General features: G+C 57.1%; 1 protein-coding gene across 3 annotated transcripts in view; it reads right to left on the reverse strand.

Annotated features, from left to right (window-relative positions):
- The window catches only part of DAB2IP (DAB2 interacting protein), a 226,937-nt gene that overhangs the window by 18,786 nt on the left and 185,270 nt on the right, over nt 1-22,881 (reverse strand). For all 3 annotated transcript variants that reach the window (XM_011989482.1, XM_011989481.1, XM_011989483.1), the window contains 6 exons: nt 9,581-9,734; nt 7,764-7,862; nt 6,325-6,879; nt 3,103-3,247; nt 2,874-3,018; nt 23-259 (listed from right to left, as the gene is read on the reverse strand). In XM_011989482.1, coding sequence (XP_011844872.1) covers nt 23-259; nt 2,874-3,018; nt 3,103-3,247; nt 6,325-6,879; nt 7,764-7,862; nt 9,581-9,734 — 1,335 coding nt within the window. The remainder of the gene's footprint in view (nt 1-22; nt 260-2,873; nt 3,019-3,102; nt 3,248-6,324; nt 6,880-7,763; nt 7,863-9,580; nt 9,735-22,881) is intronic.

A 22,881-nucleotide genomic window follows, 5' to 3' on the forward strand; every position in this document is an offset into this window, starting at 1 on the left:
TGGTGAGGGAGGAGGCACTCACTTGGCAAAGTTGGCCAGGTTCTGGGTGACCTTGGCGATGAGGGTGAGGGTGCGGGCAGTGCGGTCATCGGGGTACTCCTGCAGCAGGTTGAAGAGTGAGGGCGACATGATGGCTGGGCAGAGGAAGCGCAGGAAGAGGGAGGCGCTGATGAGCCGCTCACTGATGTCCGGCCGGCCGCGGCTGCTGCACTCCTGCCTCCACGAGGCAAACACCTCTTTCAACTCCCGTGGGAAGACGCTGTGCAGGGACAGACAAGGGTGGGCTTGGCCATCAAGCAGGGGCCCAGGACAGGAGTGCACACAGCAGGAACCTGCATTCCAGCCTTGGCTCTACCCCACCAGCTGCGTGAGGTCAGCCCCACTGTCTGAGCTCTGAGGACACAGCTGTCTGGGGAGAGCAGTCAGTACAGGGCGGCTGAAGCAAGTGCCCAGGCAGTAGGAGGAGTGGGGAGACCAGGTTCCCATCGGGCAGTGGGTTCTCAGCGAAGGGCCAGGCCGGTGGGATGGGAGGAGGCCTGAGGAGCTGGCTCTCCATCCTAACCGGAATTAACTGCCAAGGGCCAGTGCTGAACTGCCTATCCAGCTTCTGGTCTGGGCCCTCCCCATCTCCCCCAGTCTCTACTTCATTTTTCAACCCTAACAGCAGGCATCTGGGTCTAGGGGGAAGTGAGGAAAACAGGAACAGACCACTATTCCTTGGCTTCCCATCACTGGCTTTGAGACTTATTTCCTTTGCTTGAATGATGTCATAGGAATCTGGGATTTCCTACAAGCTCAGAAAGATCAACAAGATGGGACTACCCCTGAACACAGTGGGAGAACACAGCTCTCCATTCTCTAGATGGTGAGGGAAAGGGAGGTAGTGACTGCCCCAGGGTAATGGAGCGAGTGGGCAGAGATGGCCCTGGACAATGGGGCTCCTGGTTCTACTGGGCACCTTGGCCTGCCATGGTCAGGCCCACCTGGCCAACCTTTAAGTGGTTTTCCTATTTTTTTTCCCTAAAAGATACATCTCCCAGCCTGGGGCAGGCCAGGCCCCAGTGGTCCCTGAACTCAGTTTACACTTGGCTCTGCCATGACCTCAGGGTGATGTGACCAAGGCCCTAACCCTCCTGGAAGAATTCGGTTTTCTCTCCCTTAAACTGAGAAAAAGACCTGCCCTGTCAAGCTCACAGAGCCATCGTAAGGCTAAAACCCCAAGGCTACAATAGGCTTGAAGAACTTGAAATTTCTTCCCCCACAGGCCCAGCAGCCTGCTCAGCAGGCTCTCCCACAATGCATGCTGGCTGACCCATCAAGGGCACGCCTAGCGGGGAATGAAGGTGAGCCACCTTTAGCCGTGGCTCTCACAGTGCCTGGCACAGAACTGGACAGGGGGCAGGTGTTGAGTGGTGACATCTATCAATGGCCTTGTCCAGAATGGAGAGGTGCCTCTGACAAATGCCAGAAAGAGGAAATGGAAAATCACTGTCCACAAATGTTTTCCCTGAGTCACATGCCCAGCCCCCCTGGGAAGAGGGGGGAGCGGGGAGGGGGAAAGCATGGCCCAGCTGGGAATGGGAAGTGTGTTCCCAGAGTTCAAGGCCCTATAGTTGCTCTCCACCCCAAGCCCAAGGGTGTGGAAAGCTGCGCATTTGTGGCCCATCTTGAGGTGCCCATTTGGCCCAGGTAAGCACCTTGTATAGCCCATGGGCAAAGGCCCTGGGTGCCCACCCTCCTGGCCTTGCCCATTCACCCCACCTTTTCTTGTCCTTGGGGAGCAGCAAACACTTCCCTGGCCCTCCTGTGTGCCCAGTCCTGAGCTGGTGGGCTCACCTGTCCCCAGGGTGCCCCAGCATTTGGAGGAAATGTTTCAGGCACAGGCACAACCCTATCCTGATGGGATCAGGGCTGCGACGGAGGGTACCCAGGTGTGTGACCTTGGAGCAGGAAAGGCAGGAGTGTATGCAGGTCAAGGTGCAGGTGAGTGAGAGGCACATCTAACAAGGAGTGAGGTACGGCCAGGGAGGGAGTGGTGTCAGAAGAGGCTGCGGACAGAGGCTTGGGTGGGTGGGGGCTGTAAGCCCTGAGCTAGAGGGGAACACAGGTTAAACCTGGGCAGCTCCTCTGGGGTGAAAATGACCCCACTGCTTGGAATGACAGCAAAGCCCTCCCGGACAGTCCCGTGTGCCACCACAGGAGGAGGCTGTACTCGGCACCAGGCTGGCTGGCCACCACACACATATACCACAGGAGCAAGCCGGTGGCTATGAAGTCAGCCTTACCATAAGTTTCTCCGGGACTGATTCTGGCCCTGCTGAGGGGCCTGTCTGAGTAGCCCACCACTGCATGCCCTGCTGTTTTCTGGGGATGGCAGAGCCTGCAGACTCCGCTGTACTTCAGTCTAGTCCTTTCTCTTTATTCTCTAGTCCCAGCAAAAGGCCTGCCTGGGGTGCTCAGGCCCCCAGTGTGGCCCTGCTGCACCCCATCACAAGACTGTGACATGAGCACCTTAGCTCCCAGGGACAGGTGAGGAGCCTCAGATGAAGCCATCCACCCACCCCAACTAGGGGCCCGTACAGGGCCTGTCAGTCTCACTCCCGCTGCAGCCCAAGCACCCACAACAGCCCCCAGCACATGAAGGGTGCTCCCTTATCACCAGAAACGGCGGACTGGTATGTCCAGATTCTTTTCACCACAAAGCCACAGCAATGTGCTAAATGCTGCCTCACCTGAGAGCTCAAAAGGGACTAGGCCAGGGGACTGGCAAGTCAGTACAACTCAGGGGCCAGGCAGCACCGGGCACACTGTGGGTGCCAGACACTGAAGGATGGGGAAGGTGACAGGGTGGGAGGCCTGGGCGCTGCACTGACCAGTAGGAGTTGATGATCTTGCAGAAGGCCAGCTCGCAGCACATCTTGAGGTTGCCCTGGTGCTCTAGGAGGTCAGCGGCCGAGCACTTGCTGGGATCCACCTCGCAGTTCTCATCTGACTCGTACAGTGCTTTGATGAACTCACCTACGGCCAAGTGGGCAGGGAGTGGGGAGTGAGGACCTGGCGGGCCCTGCCTACCCTCTGCCCCGCTGCTGGCCCACTTCCTACCTAGGGCGTCCTGCAGGTACTTCTGGCCCACTAGCTTGAGGTACTCCTCGATGGCCTTGGTGGCCAGTGTGTTCTCCCGGAAGATGAGGTGCTCGTTGTCCCCACAGCGGTCCACCTCTGACATCATCAGGTCTGTCAGGAAGTCCTGAGGAGGCAGGAGGTGGGGAGAGCAGGACCTGAGCTGGCCTGGCATGGAGGGTCCTAGGATTCCAGACCTAGCCAGAGAAGCCCTGGCATTTTGAGGCCGCTCCATCACCAAGCTGCAGGGGTCCCCAGGAGGAACAGTGTGCCCACCTTTAGGGGCTGCTGGGGAGTGTGGGCAGGGCAGGGGCCCCCAGCCAAGGTAGGAGCCTAGAACTGGTGACAGTACAGCCGGGTCTATGGATGGAGGCAGCCTGAACAAGTGCATGCCACATGGAGCCACAATCCCCCACAAAATGAGAATGGACTCATTTCCATGTATAGCCCTAATCAGGCCTGGCCTGGGGACCACAGCAGGACTCGCCTCTCCCTCCAGCATCAGTGCCAAAGAGGACAAATGAGGCTGCTCTGTCTCATGGTCAAAATGGTCACCAGTATCCACCTGTGACGCGGGTGGGGGCTCCCACACCGGACACAGATGCCTTCTGTGCAGTCCCACTGCCCGGGGAGGTCATGAGCCACCATGCTCAGGCAGGTGAGAGCAGGAACTGATGTGCAACTGGCTGGAGAGGGAAGGTGGAGGCGCCACTGCCCACCTGGCAATCCGGGGTAGCAGCCCCTGGCCCATCAGGTCCCACACAACGTGTTGTGGGAAAACTCCAGCATAGGAGCCCGAACCCACACCTTCCCCCGACTCTAGCAACCATGCAGATGCTAACTATCTCCCTCAGGAGTCCCTACCTCCTTGTACTTACAACCAACCTGTGGCTTGGGGGAGGGGAAGAAGATAGGAAAAACTGTCAGAGTTTTGAGGGAGGGTGACAGTCAGGGCAGGGGGCCACCTAGCACAGAGCCTGCAAGGCACCCAGCGGGGGTGGACCCAGGCATCTGTGCTCAAGAAATACCTCACTCTGACATGCACGAGTGGGGTCCTTTAAAACAGAACTGAGATCTAGACACAGGAACCCAGGCTGCACAGCAGAGGCACAGAGAGACAGCAGGGGCCAAGGGGAAGCTGTCGTTGGCTTCCTGGGGATCATGTGGCCTGAGGACCCCTTCCTGACCAACAGGCGACCTCCAGGGTCTCATTCTCTGAATACACTGAAGCAGGGGTCAGAGCTGCACCTCCCCTGGGGCTCCCACTCAGGACCACAGCTTTCCTGAACTCCTGCAATGACAGTCGGGCCCCAGTGCTGGGATGAGAACCTCCTGAGAGCCAGGACCCAGTAAGGGGGAAACCAATGCACACACAGCAGGAAAATGACTTGTCCATAGCCACACAGCCACCTGGGGCCAGATTTGGTCCAAGTCCCTTGCTTTCCAGACCCCATTACTCCTCTAGTCATGGAGAGGGAAGAGGGGCTAGTTCCCAAGTATTCCAGAGCTGGGGGCTCAGGTGCCTGTCACCCCAGGAGCACAAGTTACTTTCCATCTTTCTATCTACTCCTCTGCAACCCCACTGAGGGCCTCTGGGGTTGGCTGCGGCCCTGGCTTCATCTCCCTCCACAATGAGCACCTGGACGCACCTATCATCTCAGGCTGCTTCAGGGAGGAATCCGCTTCCCAGAACAGGCCAGCCCCAGCCCAGCCCTGGGGACCAGGTACTGAAACATCAGACACAACTGCAGAAAAGGCTCCAGCCTCTGCAGCTGTCCTCACTCCCTCTCTGGTGCCCATGGGTCCTTGATTCATTCCATTTCCCAGCATACGTCTCCTGTGTTGACCAGCACATTAAGGACGGGGCAGCCAGAGCTGGCCCAACGTGCAGCCTAGCCAGTCAAGTCTGAAGGCTGGAGGAGAAGGTGAGGGAGGAGGTAGTCGAGCACTATAGAGGAAAACTGCTCCCCATCGCAGGTCCATGGGGAGGAGGTCCCCACCCCAGCCCTGCACTTGCAGCATACAGCAAGTCCAAGAGGGAGGGGTGCTGCAGAGGGTTCCCACTGCAGAGGCTGCTGAGGCTTCCAGCCATGGCCTCCCCTTCCAGAACCTCTAGGAACAGGTGAGAGGGTGAGGGACCTCCACGAGTCTTGTGCCCTGGACTCTGCCCTGGGGTACCTGGGGCATGGCTCCCAACTGTGCCTCCCCGACCTAGGGCTAAGAGCCTAGGACTTTGACACAGGGCGCCCCTCAGTCACCTGTCACTTGGCTCACAACACGCCACTGTCCAGAGGGCAGAGGCCCTAGTCCTTAGCCCGGCACCAGGGTCCATCCACGCTGCAGAGGCCTAAAGTCCAGCCCGTTTCCCATCCTCTCTGGGCAGCTTCCTGAATGGCAGGTGGCAAATGTAAAGAAAGAAGGTTGCCTTCGAGGCCCACAGACCATGCTCTACTGCCTTCCTAGGGGCATCCTGGTCCAGGAGCCCATTTGTCCCCAAACCAGGTAGGTGGGGCTGAGGCATGGCTTGCATGGTGGGCTGCTGGGCCCATCTTCGAGAGTAAAAGGTGAAAGGAGTTATAGGGATGGACACTGGGCACCTCTGGCCCTGAACTACGGCTTGCCTGGGTGGGTCTCAGATTCCCGCATCTGTGAGGTTCTGGGGTGGGGCTGGCTAACCCTGAAATGGTACAATTTTGACTGCGTCTATCTGTGTGAGAATCTGTGTGTCTGGATGAGAGTGTGGGGTGAGGTGGAGCTGTGATGGAGACTCATCTGTGCATCCTGCTGGGGAGGTCTGCCGAACTCCATACCTCACAGGGGATGTGTGTTTGGCTCACTGGGGCTGGTGGCATTGTGGGACCTGTATGCTGGGACAGCCAGCCACCCGACCTGTTCCCCTGGAGCCTCAGGGGGTCAGTCCTCTGCAGTAGTGGTAGAAGGCACCTCAACCCAAGCCCACTACCTCACTACCAGCTGCAATCCCATCCGCTGGTTCCACACAGGCCTCAGTGATCAGCTCCAGCCACAGAGCAGGAGTACAAAACGCCCAGCCCACAACAGAACTCCTGGGTTTAGGGAACCCATCTGGTAGTGACTGGTGCCTCCAAGACCTTTGTTAGGCCTGAAATGTACGGATGTGGGGAAGGGCAGGTAACCCAGCACTGTCGCCCAGCCTGTGTCAGGAGCTGAGGGGCCTGCACGCACCTTCACCTTGCCCGTGCTCTGCAGGATGTGCACCAGGGCAGATGCCATCTCCTCCTTGGTCTTGGCACTGAGGATGGGCTCGAGGGCTGCACACAGCCCCAGGTAGTGGTTGGTGATGTGCTCAGCGAACTCTTTGTACATCTCCATGGGCAGGATGGTGATGGTTTGGTAGCGCGCCTTGATGCGGATCATGGGCCCAGGACCCTTGCCGCCCTTGGGGTTGGGCGTCACCACCGGGTACCACTTCTCCACGAACTGCCGCCCGGCCACCGAGGCAGCAGGCAGGCTCACCAAGCCCAGGTAACTGTTGCGCTCCTTCTTCTTCTTCTTGTCGGTCTCCCGGTACAGGTGGACAGTGACTGTGCGCAGGGGTGGCAGGTTGTGGAACTCAAAGTGCTCGCCCCAGAAAACATTGTCCGTCTTGAGCTTGCCCGTGGTGCGGGCGTAGAGCACATCATCCAGGCACAGCTCACACAGGTACTTCTTCTTGGCTGGCAGGTCCTTGGCCTCAATCACCCACAGCTTCAGGATGTGTTCCACACGCCGGCTGTTGTCCTGTATGTGCACGGGAGTCCGGGGTGGTCAGCTGGGGGTGCCACATGTAACCCCCAACCAGCCCAGAGCCTGAGAAAGCCTCAGACCCAGGAGGAGCTCTGAAGGTGGAGGCGGCAGTGGGCGCCTAGACCCTGAGTCAGGATGAGGCGGGGCTGATGGACAAGGGCTGGATCTCTGGTCGACCTCACATAAGCTCACTCACCTTGGGTAAGTGACTTAACTGGAGCCTTGGGTTGCTTGTGTATAAAACAGGACTAGGGTAAATCCTCATCTCATAGAGGGCGAGACTGAGAGAGGCCAGCACAACGCCTGGCACATCACAGGCTACGCCATTATTAACTCTTCCTTAATTTGCTGGTCTGTACTGTAACTTAAGAGATGGCTATGGTGACCAGGACTTGGTCAGGCCCTCAAGTCGGCTAGGGAGACAGATACAGAAGCAGGGATTACAGTGGGGGCTCCCAGGACCTCACGGGGGAGCCCAGGGGCAGTGGGAACACAGAGGACACCAGCCTGGGAGAGGGGTCCTCACCTGGAGGAGGGGCAGACACCTAAGCTGGAATGGGAAGATGAGCAGAAGTCGGCCAGGGGCTGGGGAGTAGGGACAAGGGATTCCAGCAGAAGGACCCCAGGGTCCAGCACTCATTTCCCCAGCCCAGACTCAATGTGTAGTTTAGAAAACAGAGGCACACAGCACCTGTCTCAACCTGGCAAACTCAAACATCTTTCAGAGTCCACCAATATTGTCCACTCGGGTCCTGCCTCCATGCAGGCTGACCGCTCCCAATCCCAGCCCACATCACAGAGATTGTCTCTCTCTTGCTTCCTCATATCTGAGCCTACCTTCAATCCCCCATGCTTTGGTGAGAGGGGTGCAGGCTTACCTTGTTGGGGTGCACTGCTCGCCGCAGGTTCTCCATCCACTTATCCCGCTCAGCTGCAGAACGGCAGGAAAAGCACTTGCTTCCTGATGACGTCGTCACCTGTGGAGAGCAGGCAAGACAGTGTTACGAGGGAAGGGACCACAGCAAGGGCAGGCAGTGATGGAAGAAGACCTTGGAGGCTCAGGGGACTCTGGCCATCAGGTCTGCATCACAGCTACAGGAAGCAGCCAGGACAAGGCTCACATGACCCTTCTACTTCATGTTTTGCAGGTGATACACTGAGACCCACTGTCCCAGGGCAAGCCAGCAGCCATAGAGTGGCCCTGTCCTGCACCAGTAGGCTCCTCACTCGTCCCTCAGTGCCCTCTGTCCAATAGGAAAACATCTTCCTAACTCTAACCTCCCTCTCCCTGAGATGGAAAGAGGGAAGGAACGAAGACCTCGCCCAGGTCAGAGGGCAATGCTTAACCCGAGCGCACTTTCCCTAAAGGTGGAACCACAAGAACCAAGGAGACAACCAAAGGTAGGTACCAGAATCCCCTCAGTCCTCAGCTGACAACTCTGAGGGTTCTCTTCCATCAAGCAACAGTGACAACAATGGTAATATAAGTCTGGTATTTTTCATGCCGGACCAGAGAAATGAGACTTGGACTGTTTGGATGTGCCAGGCCCTAGGGTCCCTGGTCCCTGACCCTTCTCCTCCCCTCCCTGTCTGACTCTCACTCCTCCTCTGGTCCAGCTTAGACATCTATTCCAGGTAAGGGAGCGAGTACGGGCAATTCCTGCTATGTGCTCCCACTGCCCCCAGCAGCAGACCCAGGGCTCCGCAGGGGAAGCACGCTCTTCACTCGGCATTTGAGGGCCTGCACCTTCCGCAGCACCCCCTGCTGTGAACCAGCAGACAGGGCCATCTTCACCCTATCCCTGGCAAGGATGTCAGAGCCCAGATCAAGCCCGGTTTGGCCAGGAGTCCTGAACCAGAAATGGGCCCTAGTGGGCACAGGGTATGGGGCAGGTGCCAGGCATCACTCTGCTTTTTCCCCCAGGCTGGGGGTGCCAGGAGATTGTCACACTAGTCCCCAAGAGGCTGCTTCTCATTACCAGGCTCATTCCTCTACCAGAGAGCTCTCCTAGTTATACATGATTATTGGGGGTAGGAATCTTCCCAGAAACTGGTAGGAAGCAATATGAATAACTGGAGAAGTAATTAGGAACACCTGCAACAATAGTAACCCTGCTCCCGGCTTGGTCTCAGTCTTGCTGTGTGACCTCTGATGTCTTCATGCCTCCTCTGGGCCTCACATCCCCCACTTCCTATGAGGGACTAGACAGGTCATCCCCAGGTGGGTCACTGGCTCTCTGCATTGAAACCTCAGGTCGCAGAATGCCAGGGCAGGAAAGATTTGGGCTCTCATTGTTCACAAGCGGGAAACAGGCCTGTATAAGAGGAGACTCTCTGCTATCCACACTGCATTTGGGATATGAGCAGGCTCTAAGACATGGACTCTGGTGCTTAAGAAATTCAGGCTTTTCCCCTACTCCCTGTCACCCACTGGGGGCCCCAGCAACTTCATGCTAGCATGGAGAACAGGTGCTGGCCCATTTCCAGAGAGCTCAGAGAGTAGGAAGGACAGCCCCTGCCCCAGCTCCACCTGGTCTCTTAGGAGCTGAAAGTTATCGGTAAATACGAGCCACTCCCCCCAAGACCCTGGCCCCTGCTGAGGCCACAGCAGACTGGACTCCAGGAGGATGTGGAGGAGATCAGACAGGCCAGGAGAGGATGGGGTGTCCAACCCAAGCCCTGCGATGGGACCCACCTCGAAGCAGTAGTCCTGGCCAAGGATGCTGCTGTGCACGGGTTTGATGACCACCTCTTCCTCCATGCTGAGGTCCAGCGCCTCCACCGCACTGCTGGGGCTGAGCAGGGACTCGTGGGAGCGAGACTCCTTCAGCCTTGGCATCAGATGGGACCTGGGGTGGCAGTAGGTGTGTCAGGCTGGGCCCCCGCAGCCCGGGTCAAGCTGGTTGCCACGTCCCGCCCATCTGCCCCGGCCCTGCCCCTTCCAGCAGGCAGCCACTCCTCTCCACTCTCTCTCCTTTCTGTCTTAAGACAGATTTGGGGGCAGGGCTGTCACAGAGACCAGTGGGAACCTCCTCCCCACTGCAGGAGTCTGGCTGGGGGCTCAGCCTCTCAGAGAGCAAGAAGGTGAGATCAAGGGGCCGCTCTGGGGTTAATATTAGCAAGTGAGCCTGTGGGGTAAGGGCCAGCTTGGCTCCTGAGCAGTCTCAGAGACCAAGGAAAGCCCACCTGATCCAGGCAGCTGTTTGCAGTTCTGGGCCCTTTCCCGTTTCCCCTCTCTTTTGCACTGGTCCCTGTCCAAGACTGAGCAGTCACTCTGTCCCAACATTTATCCAGTATACCACTGCCAACAGCCCTTCCTCATACACTGTCCCACACCACCAGCCCCACACAAGCGAGAGCCACAGGGACCCTGCTGCTCCCATATTACAGATGAGGACAGCAAGGCAAGGCGAGGCGAGTCTTGAAGCAGAAGAGATGCAGCAGTCTCTGCACAGTACCCAAGACACACACTCCATCGGGGTCCACATACTCAGGGCCCGGGTCAGTAGCTCCGACAGGCACAAAGAGCACAGGACTGATGCCACCTGGCACCCAAATGCAGACCAGACGTGGGTCCACTACTCCCCTGCTGTGTGGCCCTGGGGAAATCGTTCCCCCGAGCCTGTTTCCTCAGTGCATCACATGGAAAGCACCACAGACGATACCTGCTCCAGGGTTAGGTAAAATCTCTCCAAAGTCAGCAGCACAGAGCAGTGTCCTCCTACAGCCCCCAGCCCCCACGGTGGGGCAGAGGAAAAGCGGGAGGATAGGCTGGGCCTGCTAAGACCACCTCCGGTGCAGAAGCTGAACCCTGCTTGTGTCCAGGGCTCAAACCCTGGGGTTGGTGAAAAACCTACTCCAGGCTTAGCCCACACGGACCTCCTACCCCCAACGCCCTATGCCCTTTGGCTCCTGGCTCCAATGGTCCAAGTGCTCAGTCCATCATTCTCTCCCTGCCTCACCAAACCAAGACCCCTACGTTGGGACATGCTGAGACTTGGCCCCTGACCTTGAGGGGCTCACAACTGGGCAGAGCCATGAGACACTTCCCTGTAGGGTGTCTACCCTGTATACTCATTTCTGCAACTGCCCTGGGTCAGTGGGCTGAGCCTACTCCATGGGCACTTGAGAACCCAGAGGTGAGCAGGAAGAGCCCTGCTCGGAAGGACTCAGGCTGACAGTGGCCACCCTCCCACCCCAAGCTCCACACCTCCATGGCAACAGCCCTCTGAGCATAAGAACCCTCCCCAACATGGAGTCCCATGCTAGATGCCATAAGGAGTCAGAGTTGAGGGAATCCTAATCCTTAGACACCCCACAGAGGCCAGCCCAGGAGCCCCAGTCAACCGGCTCCCTTTGACTCTTCACGCCCAGCATGAAGCTGGCCTCTGAAAGCAGAGGGAATGGGCAGAGCCAGAGGAAAACTGTGAGACAAGTTCAAGACAGGGGGAACCCTTCCCAACTCCTACGACGACTCCCACCTGGGGCTTCCTGTTGCGACCTAAGCCCGTGGGCAAGCCCAGCATGTGCCTCTACTCCTCTGAGGCGCTCTCCCTGCGAGGCCCAGTTCACAAAGGGGCACTGTGGCCCACCTGCCACGCCACACCGCCACACCACTGTGTTGGAACAGGCCTCTTCTCCTGATAATCCCTCAAGGCCTTGCTCGAGCAGCCTGGCCTCCTCCCCATCATGGCAATGACCAATGCCGTGGGTGGGCCTGCCCTCCCTGGGCTGAGATTCCACCTGAGTCACCCACCTCCGAGGGCGAACTCCAGGCCTCCCTCCCACCTGGGGCTTCATACCTCAGTGGAAGAGATGCTCTGCCTGATAGTAGGGAAGTCACCCTGGCTGGGAACGGCTGGGACCCATAGCCCCATAGGCCTGCCGTCTGGAACCCAAAACCCAGCCCACAGGTTGGGATTGGGCTGCTTTCTGGCCCAGATTGGAAAATCTCTGCCAGGTAAGGATGCTGGAAGCTAGGGAGGGTGAGGTAGGGACCAAGGAAGTACAGAGCGGGGAGCTGGTGAGCTGAAGCCGCCTCCTGCCTGGGGCGCATAGATGAGCTGGCTGTGAAGAGGAAAGGCGAGGCATGCTTCAGCAGGCTGGATCTGCCCAGGGAAACCCAAGGAGACCCTGGTCCTGCAATCCCAGGAGCCCAGCAGGCCCAGGCCAGACCCCAAAACAGCCAGATCCTGGAGTCTGTGGTTGCAGAGTCCTCCTCTTCCTTCCCCACCATCCTGTCCCACAAGCATGCTCTGGCTGACCTGGAAAGGATCCTGGCAGAAGAGAGGGCTGGGGGGAAGCTCAAGGCCCTTAAGACACCTTGGACTGGCCCAGCCTACCTGGGCAGCCCTGACCCTCCCCACTTCCCTGGGGGCTTCTCCACGAGGTGGGATGTAGAGCAGAGGCTGCATCCATCCCTGCAGCCCAAGCTCTCTGGGGGGAAGAGGAATAGGGGCAGGGCAGGCCCAGGGAGGCCCAAGTGGTTCCCACAAGGTCTCCCAGGCTACTCCTTCCTGGATAGTACAGCAAGCAGGTGGTGGAGGCGGGGCCAGTGGACCTGTACCTCTCTCACTCACGTTCCTATGTATTTCCTTCCTGACCAGCCTGGAGTCTACAGGCCCTGACACACAGTATCCTCGGTCCCTCCCTCATCTGGGCCCAGAGGGAGCTGGTCTGCTGTGACCCTGCCAGGGTGTGCCCATGGTGGTAGCTGATAAGATGAGGGGGCTCAGGAAGGAAAAATGGCCATTTGGTCACTTCCTGAACCCAGCAGGACCAATTCAAGGCCCAAGAACCGCCACTCTGGGAAGCCAGCCCTGTCCTGTGTCTGCAGCAGTGCCTGGCCACTTTATGGCCCCATCAGCCACCCAAGGCAGGCTTTTCCCCTCCCCTGGCTTCATCCCATGCTGGCATTGTTGGGCCACTTCCTTTTTCACCTCCAGTCTCTGCCCTGCCAGGCTCGGGAAGCAGCACATCAGAGACAGGCAGAAGATGGGTAGTAAAGACTGCCCAGGCTCCAAAGGGGCAGGGGTAGGCGCAGCCTCCCTACCTGGGATGCTCAGGTGAAAGGAGGTGAGCAGGCACTGGTCTCTACCTTGCTCCCATTCTAATCCCAGGAAGGGATGCTTGTGGGCACCCACCTCTAGCCAGCACAGGGTGAGCGCCCTGCTGGTCATCTGCACATCCCTTTTTTCATATTTCAACTACACACAGCTCTGCCAGGAGTATTCATCTACCCATTTTACAGAAAGGTATGACAGGGTCAGAGAGGAGCAGTTACTTAAGCCGCCCAAGGCCCCCTGCTGGGATGGGAACCAGGTCAGTCCAGGAGTCATGCCCACAGCTGCCCTATGTGGTGTGGTATCTGGGGGCTGATGCCCCTGTATTCAGGGCTGGGTCCCCCAGCCCTGGGTCCAGTCCCTCTCTGCTGCCCAAGGCTGGGGGTGGAAGAGAAGGTGGCCCAATTGCATGGCCCACGGCATCCTTCTGACCCTGTGCCCAGCTCATTCTCATGATGTCTTTCCCCTCTGACCTCCTGTGGTCCTTGGAGGCTAGAGCTTTGGTCCCCTAGGCGAGGTGGCACCAAGGAAGGCAAAAGGCCTTCACATGGGGATTCCACCCCTGCAAATCACTTCCATGGCCCAGGTCTGAGCTACTTCTTACAACAACCCTGCCAGGATGTTGCATGTCCACTACATACAGAAGCAGGTCTCAAACCAGGGCGTGGGCTGCACACTGCCTGCCTCTCACCAGGGCAGAGCTGGCATCCCCAGGCCAGGCTTACTCTGGGCCATGCGTCACATGAACCACTGTACAAGTCACCTCACAGAATCTCCACGAGCCCAAGAGGCAGATGTTGACCTCACCCTGCTTTACAGGGGAGAAACTGAGGCCTGCTATGGAGGGCAAGAGATGTGCCCAGCATCCCATCTTTGCTCTAGTGTTGCTGCCACACCCAAACCTTTTGGGTCCATTTCCTCATCTGAAAAAGGAGGAAGGAGGCTTGCTTCACCCAGAAAACACTGGCAGCCAGCACATACTGAAAGTGCTGTGAAGACAGCGCCTTCAGGGGGAGGTATTTCCCAGTCCTTTGAGTTGAGGGGGTGAAGGGATCCCCTCTTGAGACCACATGGGATTCAATGCCAGCCCCAGAACTTGGCACTCTGAGCCACTGGCTGGCATCTACCTGCCTGCCCCACCTGACCAGGCCCACTCTTGCAGCGGCCTGCCTGCTGGGACCCTCCATTCCAGGAAGCGGGAGTTTCAGGCAGGGCCCAGGCATATGCTGTCCTTCCCCTTTTCTATCCAACCTTCAACACCTAGCTTCAGTGCCCCTTCTTCCCTGAAGCCTTCCTGGACTCCCTGGGCAGACAGCCATATCCAGGCTGTGCTGGGAAGGTCTGTCACAGAACTGTCTCCTTGTCAGGCAGTGGGTTCCTGGTGGGTAGGGTTGGGTCTGGCTGGCTCCAAGGTCCAGAGCCTTAAGAGTTCCTGCACCAAAACCCCAATACGCCAGCAGCCAAGGTCAGCTAAGCTCAGAGGGAACGGGAGGTCAGCGGGGACAAGGACAGTCCTCCCTCAGCCTGCAAACCCTGGTGACGTGGTTGTTCCCTTGGAGGAGGGACAAAGAAGGCCTGAGGGTGGGTCGTCAGGGCAGCTGCCTGTCCAAGGCCAAGTCCCAAGAGCAGCATTCCAATGTTCATTCCAGAGTCTCCGGGAAATGCCCCTGCCCTCGCTCTGTCCAATTATGGGCCGCTTCCCCCATCCCTCTCAAGGTTAGGAGGCTCATCCTACCCTCTGTGGCTACACCCTGCCCCCTACGGCTCCAGCCCTGAGACCCTTCTAAACATAGCAGATCACTAGCCCCATGATAGCGCTCCAGGGACCAGAAGCCCTTTACCTGTCCTCCATGGTGTGGAATCCTTAGTGCTCCCAGGAAGGAGGTAGCACCATGACACCCAGGTCACACACGGGATAGCCAAGGCCATGGCTAGGGTGACCTGCCCTGGACTCCACTGCTACAGAGGAGATTGGCCAGGGCATGGGAGGGCAGAGGAGAATGGGAGTTCCACTGGCTTTCTCCTGTGACCACAGCAGCACCCACCACTGGACAAGCCACTCCACCTGGCAGGGCCTCACGCCTGTCCCTCCTCTCTCGCCTCATGACCTGTAAGATAATCAAGTCCCAGATGCCTCAAGCTGGTGTCCCAGCCCTCCTGAAAGGCCCCTTGCACTACACCTTGGCCAAGTGACCTGGACTCTCCCCCACTCAGCTACTTCCTGACAAAGCTGCATACTTACCCTCCAGGCGTCCATGTCCAAGCAGTCTCCTGAGCCTGTCCATTCTGCCTCTCCCTCCACTTCTTTGCCAAACAAAGTCCTTCCTCAGTTTTCAAGGGACAGCCCAATGTCACCACCACAAAGTGGTCTCTGGTCTCTCCAGACAGCTCATACTATGCTACCTAAGCCCGCTCAGGGCCACAATCTCCCACCTATCCCACTTAATTCTCGTGACAATCCTGTCAGGACTAAAAAGGTGCACCTAGAAAGTTGAGGCGACCTGCCCAAGATCACATGCATAGCAAGTGGCCGAGTCAAAAGCGAAACCAGTTCAGTGGAGTCCAAGACCAACTGCACCAGCCTTGGCCTGGCCTTTCCATCGTCCAGGGGTGGCCCACAGCAGCCGGGCAGCGGGGAAAGGCCCACAGCAGCCGGGCAGGGGGGAAAGGCCCACAGCAGCCGGGCACGGGGGAAAGGCCCACAGCAGCCAGGCACAGGGGAAAGGTCCACAGCAGATAACCCACTAGCTGTGACCCACTCACTTCAGGTCAGGAAGGAAGAACCGGGGGATACAGGGATGGGGGCAGACCTTGCCCAGGGCCCAGGAAACGTGGGCACAAGGCACGGGGAGCTGCTGTGGGAGACAGCGCCAGGGCCCAACAGCAGCTCATTGTGAGGGCTGGCGGCAGAACAACAGGGACACTGTCTTGGCTCCTGGGGCCTAGGCTTATCTGATAGCCTTCTAGCCAACCCACAAGCTGTTTTTCAACTCTGATCCTTTTTTCTCTTAAAAGGTCGGTGACACAGAAGCTCAGCAAACTCATTCCAAGGAGGAAAAGGACCCCAAACCAAAACTTACAGTAATTAAAAATCCCTACTTGGTACAGCAAGGGTGTTCCCAGCTATTGGGTGGGGGGAACTGAGAGTGGGATTGTTTGGCTGGAAAAGTAAGGGGCTCAGGATCACCCGCCAAATCTCGAAAGCTCAGAGGGAGCTGCCCTGTGTGGCCCCAAAGGGCAAGACTGGGACCAGGAGAGGCCACTTCCAGCTCAGTCACAACTGTCCTTGAATGGGCCAGGCTCGTCTGGTTTTAGAGAGAGTGGGATCCCTGTCTCTGAAAGTGTGCAAGCAGGAGCTGGGAGGCCCCTTTAAGACATGTTGCATGGTTAGGGCTGCCAGGGTAATGGGCTAGGCAGTACACACAGGCAGGCAGTGAAGTGGGCCATGGGATTAAACACACACACACACACACACACACACACACGTACACAAGTGAATGCTACAAAAATGCACCTGTAGCTGCAAGCAGGCAGGAGGACAGAGGGCCTAGTGTCAAGGGTGCCTGGCTGTAGAGTAAACCTAGTCTCTATTCCTTATGAAACATACAACCTTGAACACTTTAAGTCATTTGACTCTCTAGGACTCAGTTTCCCCATCCATAGTGAGGATAATGACACAACTTCCTCATGGGTTGCTCTAAGGATCAAATGAGACCATGCAGGTGAGAGGCTCAGGAGGGCAGGGGTGTCAGTGACTCCCATCCATTGCTCGTAACTGTTCATGCCTCCTTGGTCTGTTCCATTCGCCTACCTCATTGCCAGCCACAATGTCAGGAGCTGGAGACACAGCCATGAACAACACTGGTGAACAATGCACACGCTGCTATCAAGGCTGACACTTCTGGGATAGGTCATACATTTGACAATTTGGAGTGACAAGATATGGACTTCCCAGGCTGTTTCCTGTTCCCATCCCCTGACGACTCAAACTCTTTACATTCTCCATGTCTCAGTTTTCCCCATCTGCAAAATGGGGATCAACTGTATCTGCCCAAATGCTCTGGGATGCCTCAAATTTCTTTAAAAGCCCTTACTTTCCTGAGGCAGGAGAATGGCGTGAACCCGGGAGGCGGAGCTTGCAGTGAGCCGAGATCGCGCCACGGCACTCCAGCCTGGGCGACAGAGCGAGACTCCGTCTCAAAAAAAAAAAAAAAGCCCTTACTTTCCTGAGGCGAAATGAAAGGAGAAGAAAGTGTGCCTAGCAGTGGGCAGTAGACCCCCATGAGGGGGCCCTTTTGGCCCCTCTGCCTGTGACTCCCAAGCACAGCCATCCCTAGCCCCAGTCTCCAGCCCACCAGACTGTGTGGTCCCAAGCCACTGTCCACTACCCCAGCCAGGTCTGGAAGGAAGAGAAATCCCAGACAAGGTTTGTCTCCACAGAGTGGGTACCCAACTGAAGGCTGGCAGGACCTGATGGTTCTGCAGTCAGGACTTCAGCAGACTCTCTAGGCCCGACCAGGTCAGAACATGCCAATTACGCTTCTGCCTGTCACAGCCAGGCAGGTCCAGGGGCTGTGCTAGAAATCTCTGCCCACACTGGAAGGAGAGAGAGTCTGGACATGGTCAGAATGAATGCACTGACCTGCTGGGAATCAAGCGGTAGGACCTAAACAGGGCAGCGCCCTGCCTGGCATGTCCAGCAGAGCTCTCTCCCCAAGCCCAGCTTTGCCCCGCTGGTGTGGGAACTGGCTGTTCAGAAGGCCAGTGCTCACTCCTGACCCAGCTAGGATCCCAGGGGAGAGAAGAGGAATGTAGCCGCCTGGTGGCTCCCAGGCCCCTGGGGAGACAGAGCCTGTCCTAAAAAGGCAGAGAGGTTGGCTGCCCTGCCTGGGAAGTCTTCCAGGGATGACAGGGACCAGAGGCACGGTCCCTCTCAGCCCAGGGTTCCCTCAGGTCAAGGTAAGGGGCAGGTCCTAGCAGTCACCAAGACCTAGCTGTGACACCCCCATACACACAGAGAGACCTGGGCTGGGAGACAGGGAGGCACCTGGCCTTCTGCCCTCACCCCTGGGAGCCTGTGCTTCCCCCACCACATCACAGGGCTGAGCTGGCAGAGGAGGGTCCACACTCTGCAACCAAAACAGGAGGACGGGGCAGCTCATTGCTTGCTGTGAGGCCTGGTGTCCTGTGGTGCCCAATACAGGCTGACTGAATGAATGACACTGTGGCAGCCTGGACCTAACAGCTACTTACTAAGCACCTACTACGTGCCAGCTGCAGGTGTTCTTACCCAAGTACACACATCATCTCATGGCCTTCTCCCAACAACTCTGCACAAAAGGCAGCACTGACCCAGAAGAAAGGGAGAACAGGTATTCAAGCTCAGGTCCCATGAGCCCTGGCTCATGGGGCAACTTTTCCTGTACACAGACAGTTAATCCAAAAGGTTCACTGGAACCTTTAGGATGTTCTCTTAAGAGGAAACTGAGGCTTGGAGAGAGGGAGTGGCTTGGCTAGGTCACATGGTCCAGAAGTGACAGCTGGGGTTCTAACGGCCTGGTCAGCCTCTGTGGGACACTCCTGGCACCGACCGCACAGTGGGTCAGGCCTGGAGGCCAGGCCTCCAATCAGCCCAGCACCCCAGCAAGGGCCTGTTCCTCTCCCTGCAGGAGTCTTTGGTCTCTATCCCAGCTGTATCTAAGGTCTATCACAGACCCTAAACAAGTTTCCTCCCCTTTCTAGGTGCCATTTCCTCACATGCTGACCTACTTCAGAGAAAGCCACAAAAACCCTATGTCAACTCCCTAGAACATAAGGGACCATGAAGTATCACAACTGCTACCAACACCGCCACCATCACCTGCAGTAACATAATAGTAACATCTCACTGCTGCCTGGGGTGACTTGGGCCAAAGTTCAGGAGACCAGGGATTCCAGAGGGCACTGGCACTGGCTCCCGAATGAGAGGCAGCCTTCAGCATTCTCTCCCCGTATAAACTGTGCAGTTCTAAAAAAACATTCAGGAACACATTTACCTTTCCACTTCTTCTTTTTTTATTTTTTTGCGTGGCGGCGGGGCGGCGGGTGGGGGGGCGGTGCAGAGAGAGAAGAAACAAAAAACTTTCTATCTAATCCCCCAAGTCATCCTGCAGCCTGAATAATTTCGGGTTTTTAATCAATAGCTGTCAGACTTGTCAAATTACTTTGGGGACTGCGAAGCAGTTTTTAAACATTCATAAACCTCAGTAGAACAGCGAAGTGCCCTGAATTTTAAAAGAAGAGCATCCAAGGAACACTCATTGACGAGGGTGAGTGGTGGGCAAATTGAAAGTGAGCTGCGGGCTAGCTGCCCCTGCCCCTCTTGCTTCTGAGCAGGGACAACCCTCCAGCCCTCCTTGGCCTGTAGGAAAAGCTACCAGGCTTGGCCTGGCCGCTCAGAAAGTTTAGGGAGGGTGACGGTCCCCCTACCCCCAGCATCAGGAAAAGAGCCCAACTCCCCTGCACAGTACCTGGGGCTCCAATCCCAGGCACAACTGCAGCAATCCTGAAGCTCCCAAGCTGTAGAGCCCACCACAAAAGTGCTAGCCCGCTGGCCTCCCCCAGTCTCTCCACTGGGGACCACTCCTGAGAATGTTTCAAGGCCCTGACCCTGGCGTTCCCTCTCCTTGAGCTCAGTCTGTGTCTGGCTCCTCCTCACACGTGAACACACCCATGCATCACGGCCTGAGTAGGACTGGTTTCTAACTGGTCCCTGAACCCCACCCGGGACCATAAATACTTCCAACAGCCACTCAGGGCCCTGGGGATGCAAGACTCAAGTGGAAAATGATCATGAAACAGAAGAATAAATGAGCTGAAAAGTGAAGATTTCCATTCTCCAGGAAGTGCTTCCCCTCTGGCTTATCTAATTCCTCCCAGCTCTCCACATCCAGGAAGTCCTCCTTAGCTCATGCTGGGCCCCCCCACAGAATGCGGGGGCAGAGGCAGCATCTTCTTCCTTCTCATTTCCTTCACCCAAGACCTGGGCGCCATGCCACGTTACTTCCTGGGACCATGTGGGCCATTCATGTTGGGGTGACCTAGGGATGGCCTCCTTCCCTCATCCTTGAGAGCCAGGTTTCCTGCCTCAACCAAGGACCAGCCATTTGTCCGCAGAGCCCCAGCTCCTGGCATTATGCTGGTTGAAGGTGGTAAGCAGGCATGGTTCCTTAAAAACACACACACAAGACTCTGTGACTTTAGTCAAATTAATTAACCTGTGTGCCTCAGTTTTCTCATCTGGAACACAGGGACACCACCACCTTTGGCTGTAGGGCTCACCTGACCTGCAGCGAGCTCTCCATACACAGCCCCAGTAATCAGCCCTGGCTGCCCCCATGGCCATCCAGGCTGGGCTGAGACTGCCTTCCGGGGGCATTCTGTCCCTTTCTGCACGCCCTTCCTGCCAGCACTTCTCTGGATGCTCCTGGTTTCTTCCCGGGCCCAGGACATTTCCAAGATCTGTCTCTCATTCTGCCCAGCAGATCCTTCCTGACTCTCCCCACAGCTGAGCTCTCAAAAAGCCTCTCTGCCAACTGACCCCAGACCACCTCACTTGCTCCACCCCCTCACCTTGAGAGCAAGCTCCAGAGTACAGGCAGTTTTAAGCACGAATCTGAAAGACCCCCATTTAAGAAGAGATGGACAAATCTATGAGCAAATGCTGGCACCCTAGACTCCAGCCCCAGTGGTCACTCCAGCACAGCTATTTCTTCAATTCCAGCCACCATTTGGGACAGAGGCTCCCTCCTTCTTAGCAGCCTGAGCTCAGAGAGACACAAGAGGTGAAGATCTGAAAGGAAGGAGCACTGGGCCAAAGGAGTGTGCCCCTCGGGTGGGCCTCTCCTGCACCTTAGCTTCCTCCCATGTCAAGTGGGTTGCCCCTGCCTCCTGGCAGAGTTTGGAAAGATGCATCAGGCTAAGGCACCCCACCCCATCCCAATCCTGGGCAGAGTTGATCCAGCCACCAGCACAGCCACTGAGCACCTCCACTACATCAGCAGGAGCATATGAGGCTACGGGCCTAGGGATGTCAGCTGCCCATTCCTCCCAAAGCCTGAGGTCTGGAAGTCTGCATGGGGCACCAGAGCAGCTGCTTCTCAGACTGTAACTAGCAGGAGACAGCCAGGAGCGTTCAGCAGCAGCAAGATAGCAGGAAAGCGGCTGTCAGTAAGCCACAGGGTTCCAGGCCACTGGCATGGGCAGAAACTCAGAGAAACCATGTCAAAGAAAACCAGGAGTGTGGCTGCCGAGTTCCTCCTGCTGCTAGTGACCATGCACCAAAGTCACCTGTGGCTCTCAAGTACCTGCTCAACCACCACACCACAGTGAGCCCACACACCTGGGAAGGGCACAAAGGGCACTGGCTCTGCACCTCTGACCCTCACACAGCTAACTGCAGCAAAGAGTGAGGCTCTGACACCTCCAGGGGCTTCCCAAGGCCAGTGTGTCAGACTTCACGTTCTGCCCCTTTCCCCCACATTCCACACTGGCTGACTCCAGGCTAAGCTAGCCCTGTCATCTGCCACCTGACCCACAGGATTCCAACTGATAAAGCAACATATTTAAAATCCAGCTTTCCAAGGTACGTTTCCAGGTCCCAATCCAGTCATGCCAGCCCTGCTTGGCCCTATCTGGCTCATCATGCTAAACTGCATGCCTCTGCTCAAGGGGTTGCACTCCAGCAGCCTATGCCCAGCTCAAAGGCCACCACCTCCACGAAGCCTCCCCCAGAACTGACAACTCCCTCCAGGGTTTGCGCCTATGCACGTGCCCTCTGCTCTGAAGCAGAGGCTCAGAGAGGTCAAGCAGTTTGCCTAAGGTCATGATTCACAGGCACAAGGGAGGAGCAGGACACCTGGCACTCGGGCACTAACTCCAAATTCTCTTCACTGCCCGTCAATGCCTCAGGTTTTCACCAAACCTACAAAAATCCTGTGACCAAATGCACCAACTTTTAAGGAACTATAGGAACCCTGGGTCACCAGAAATATACTGAGCCCTGCCTTTGTCACCTCCTGGGTGGCTGTCTGTAAAACAGTGAGGACACCTACTGGCAGGCAGTCTCATCTGCCCCCAGCTGTGGTAATAAAGGTGGTTCAGACCAACCTGCACTGAGACTTGGCTGTAACAAGCCCAATCGTTCCCCTGACTTTTCCAGAAATGGGTACTTGCCCAGTAAAGATGCTACCACACCAAAGTGATCTGGCTTCTGACAACTGTTTCAAATATTCAAGCAGAGCCAAAACACACTCCTGGCCCAGACACAGTCTTTCCAGTCTCCCACCCGCCTCCACCCCACCCAGCGGGCCTGGGCCCCATGGACTAGGGAGTGGAAGCAGGAAGGGAGAAGAAAAAAGAAAGTTCTGCTGAGGAGCTGGGGCAGAGATACCATGGCCCCCAAGCCCCAGTGCAGCCCCACCCAGCCAGCCAAGGGTTCGGCCACTCAGAGCAAAGGCCAAGCTCCTCAGCTCAGAAAACTTGTCAGCAGTCCCTGGCATTTCCCGGTTCTCAAAGGAGCACACCATAGGGGCCACCGCGCCTGCCGGACGGAGCGACTCACACTGGGCTTCCTCTCATTTTAAAAACTAAAAACAGCAACAGTGCTCTTCTTGGTGTACCGCTTTTTCGCAGGGCCATCCTAACTGCTTCCACATTCTGGGCCGGCAGTGGATGTCTGCGTAGAGGGGCAGAGACGGCATCCCAGGGTGCTCCAGAGACCCTCCTGGGACCAGCTCCTGTGACAGTCGCTCACTGAAGGTGTCTGCTGCCACCCAGCTCATTCAGGTCTCCCTGGGCCCTGAGACTGCCTCCCTCCTGGCTTTCCCAGCCTCCCTTGTTCTAAGCTCCACTCAAGCCACTCACCATCCCTCAGCACGGCCACCAGGCTCGGGAA

This window comes from Mandrillus leucophaeus, unplaced genomic scaffold, assembly GCF_000951045.1.
Source record: "Mandrillus leucophaeus isolate KB7577 unplaced genomic scaffold, Mleu.le_1.0 Scaffold354, whole genome shotgun sequence".
In the NCBI taxonomy this organism is placed as follows: domain Eukaryota; kingdom Metazoa; phylum Chordata; class Mammalia; order Primates; family Cercopithecidae; genus Mandrillus; species Mandrillus leucophaeus.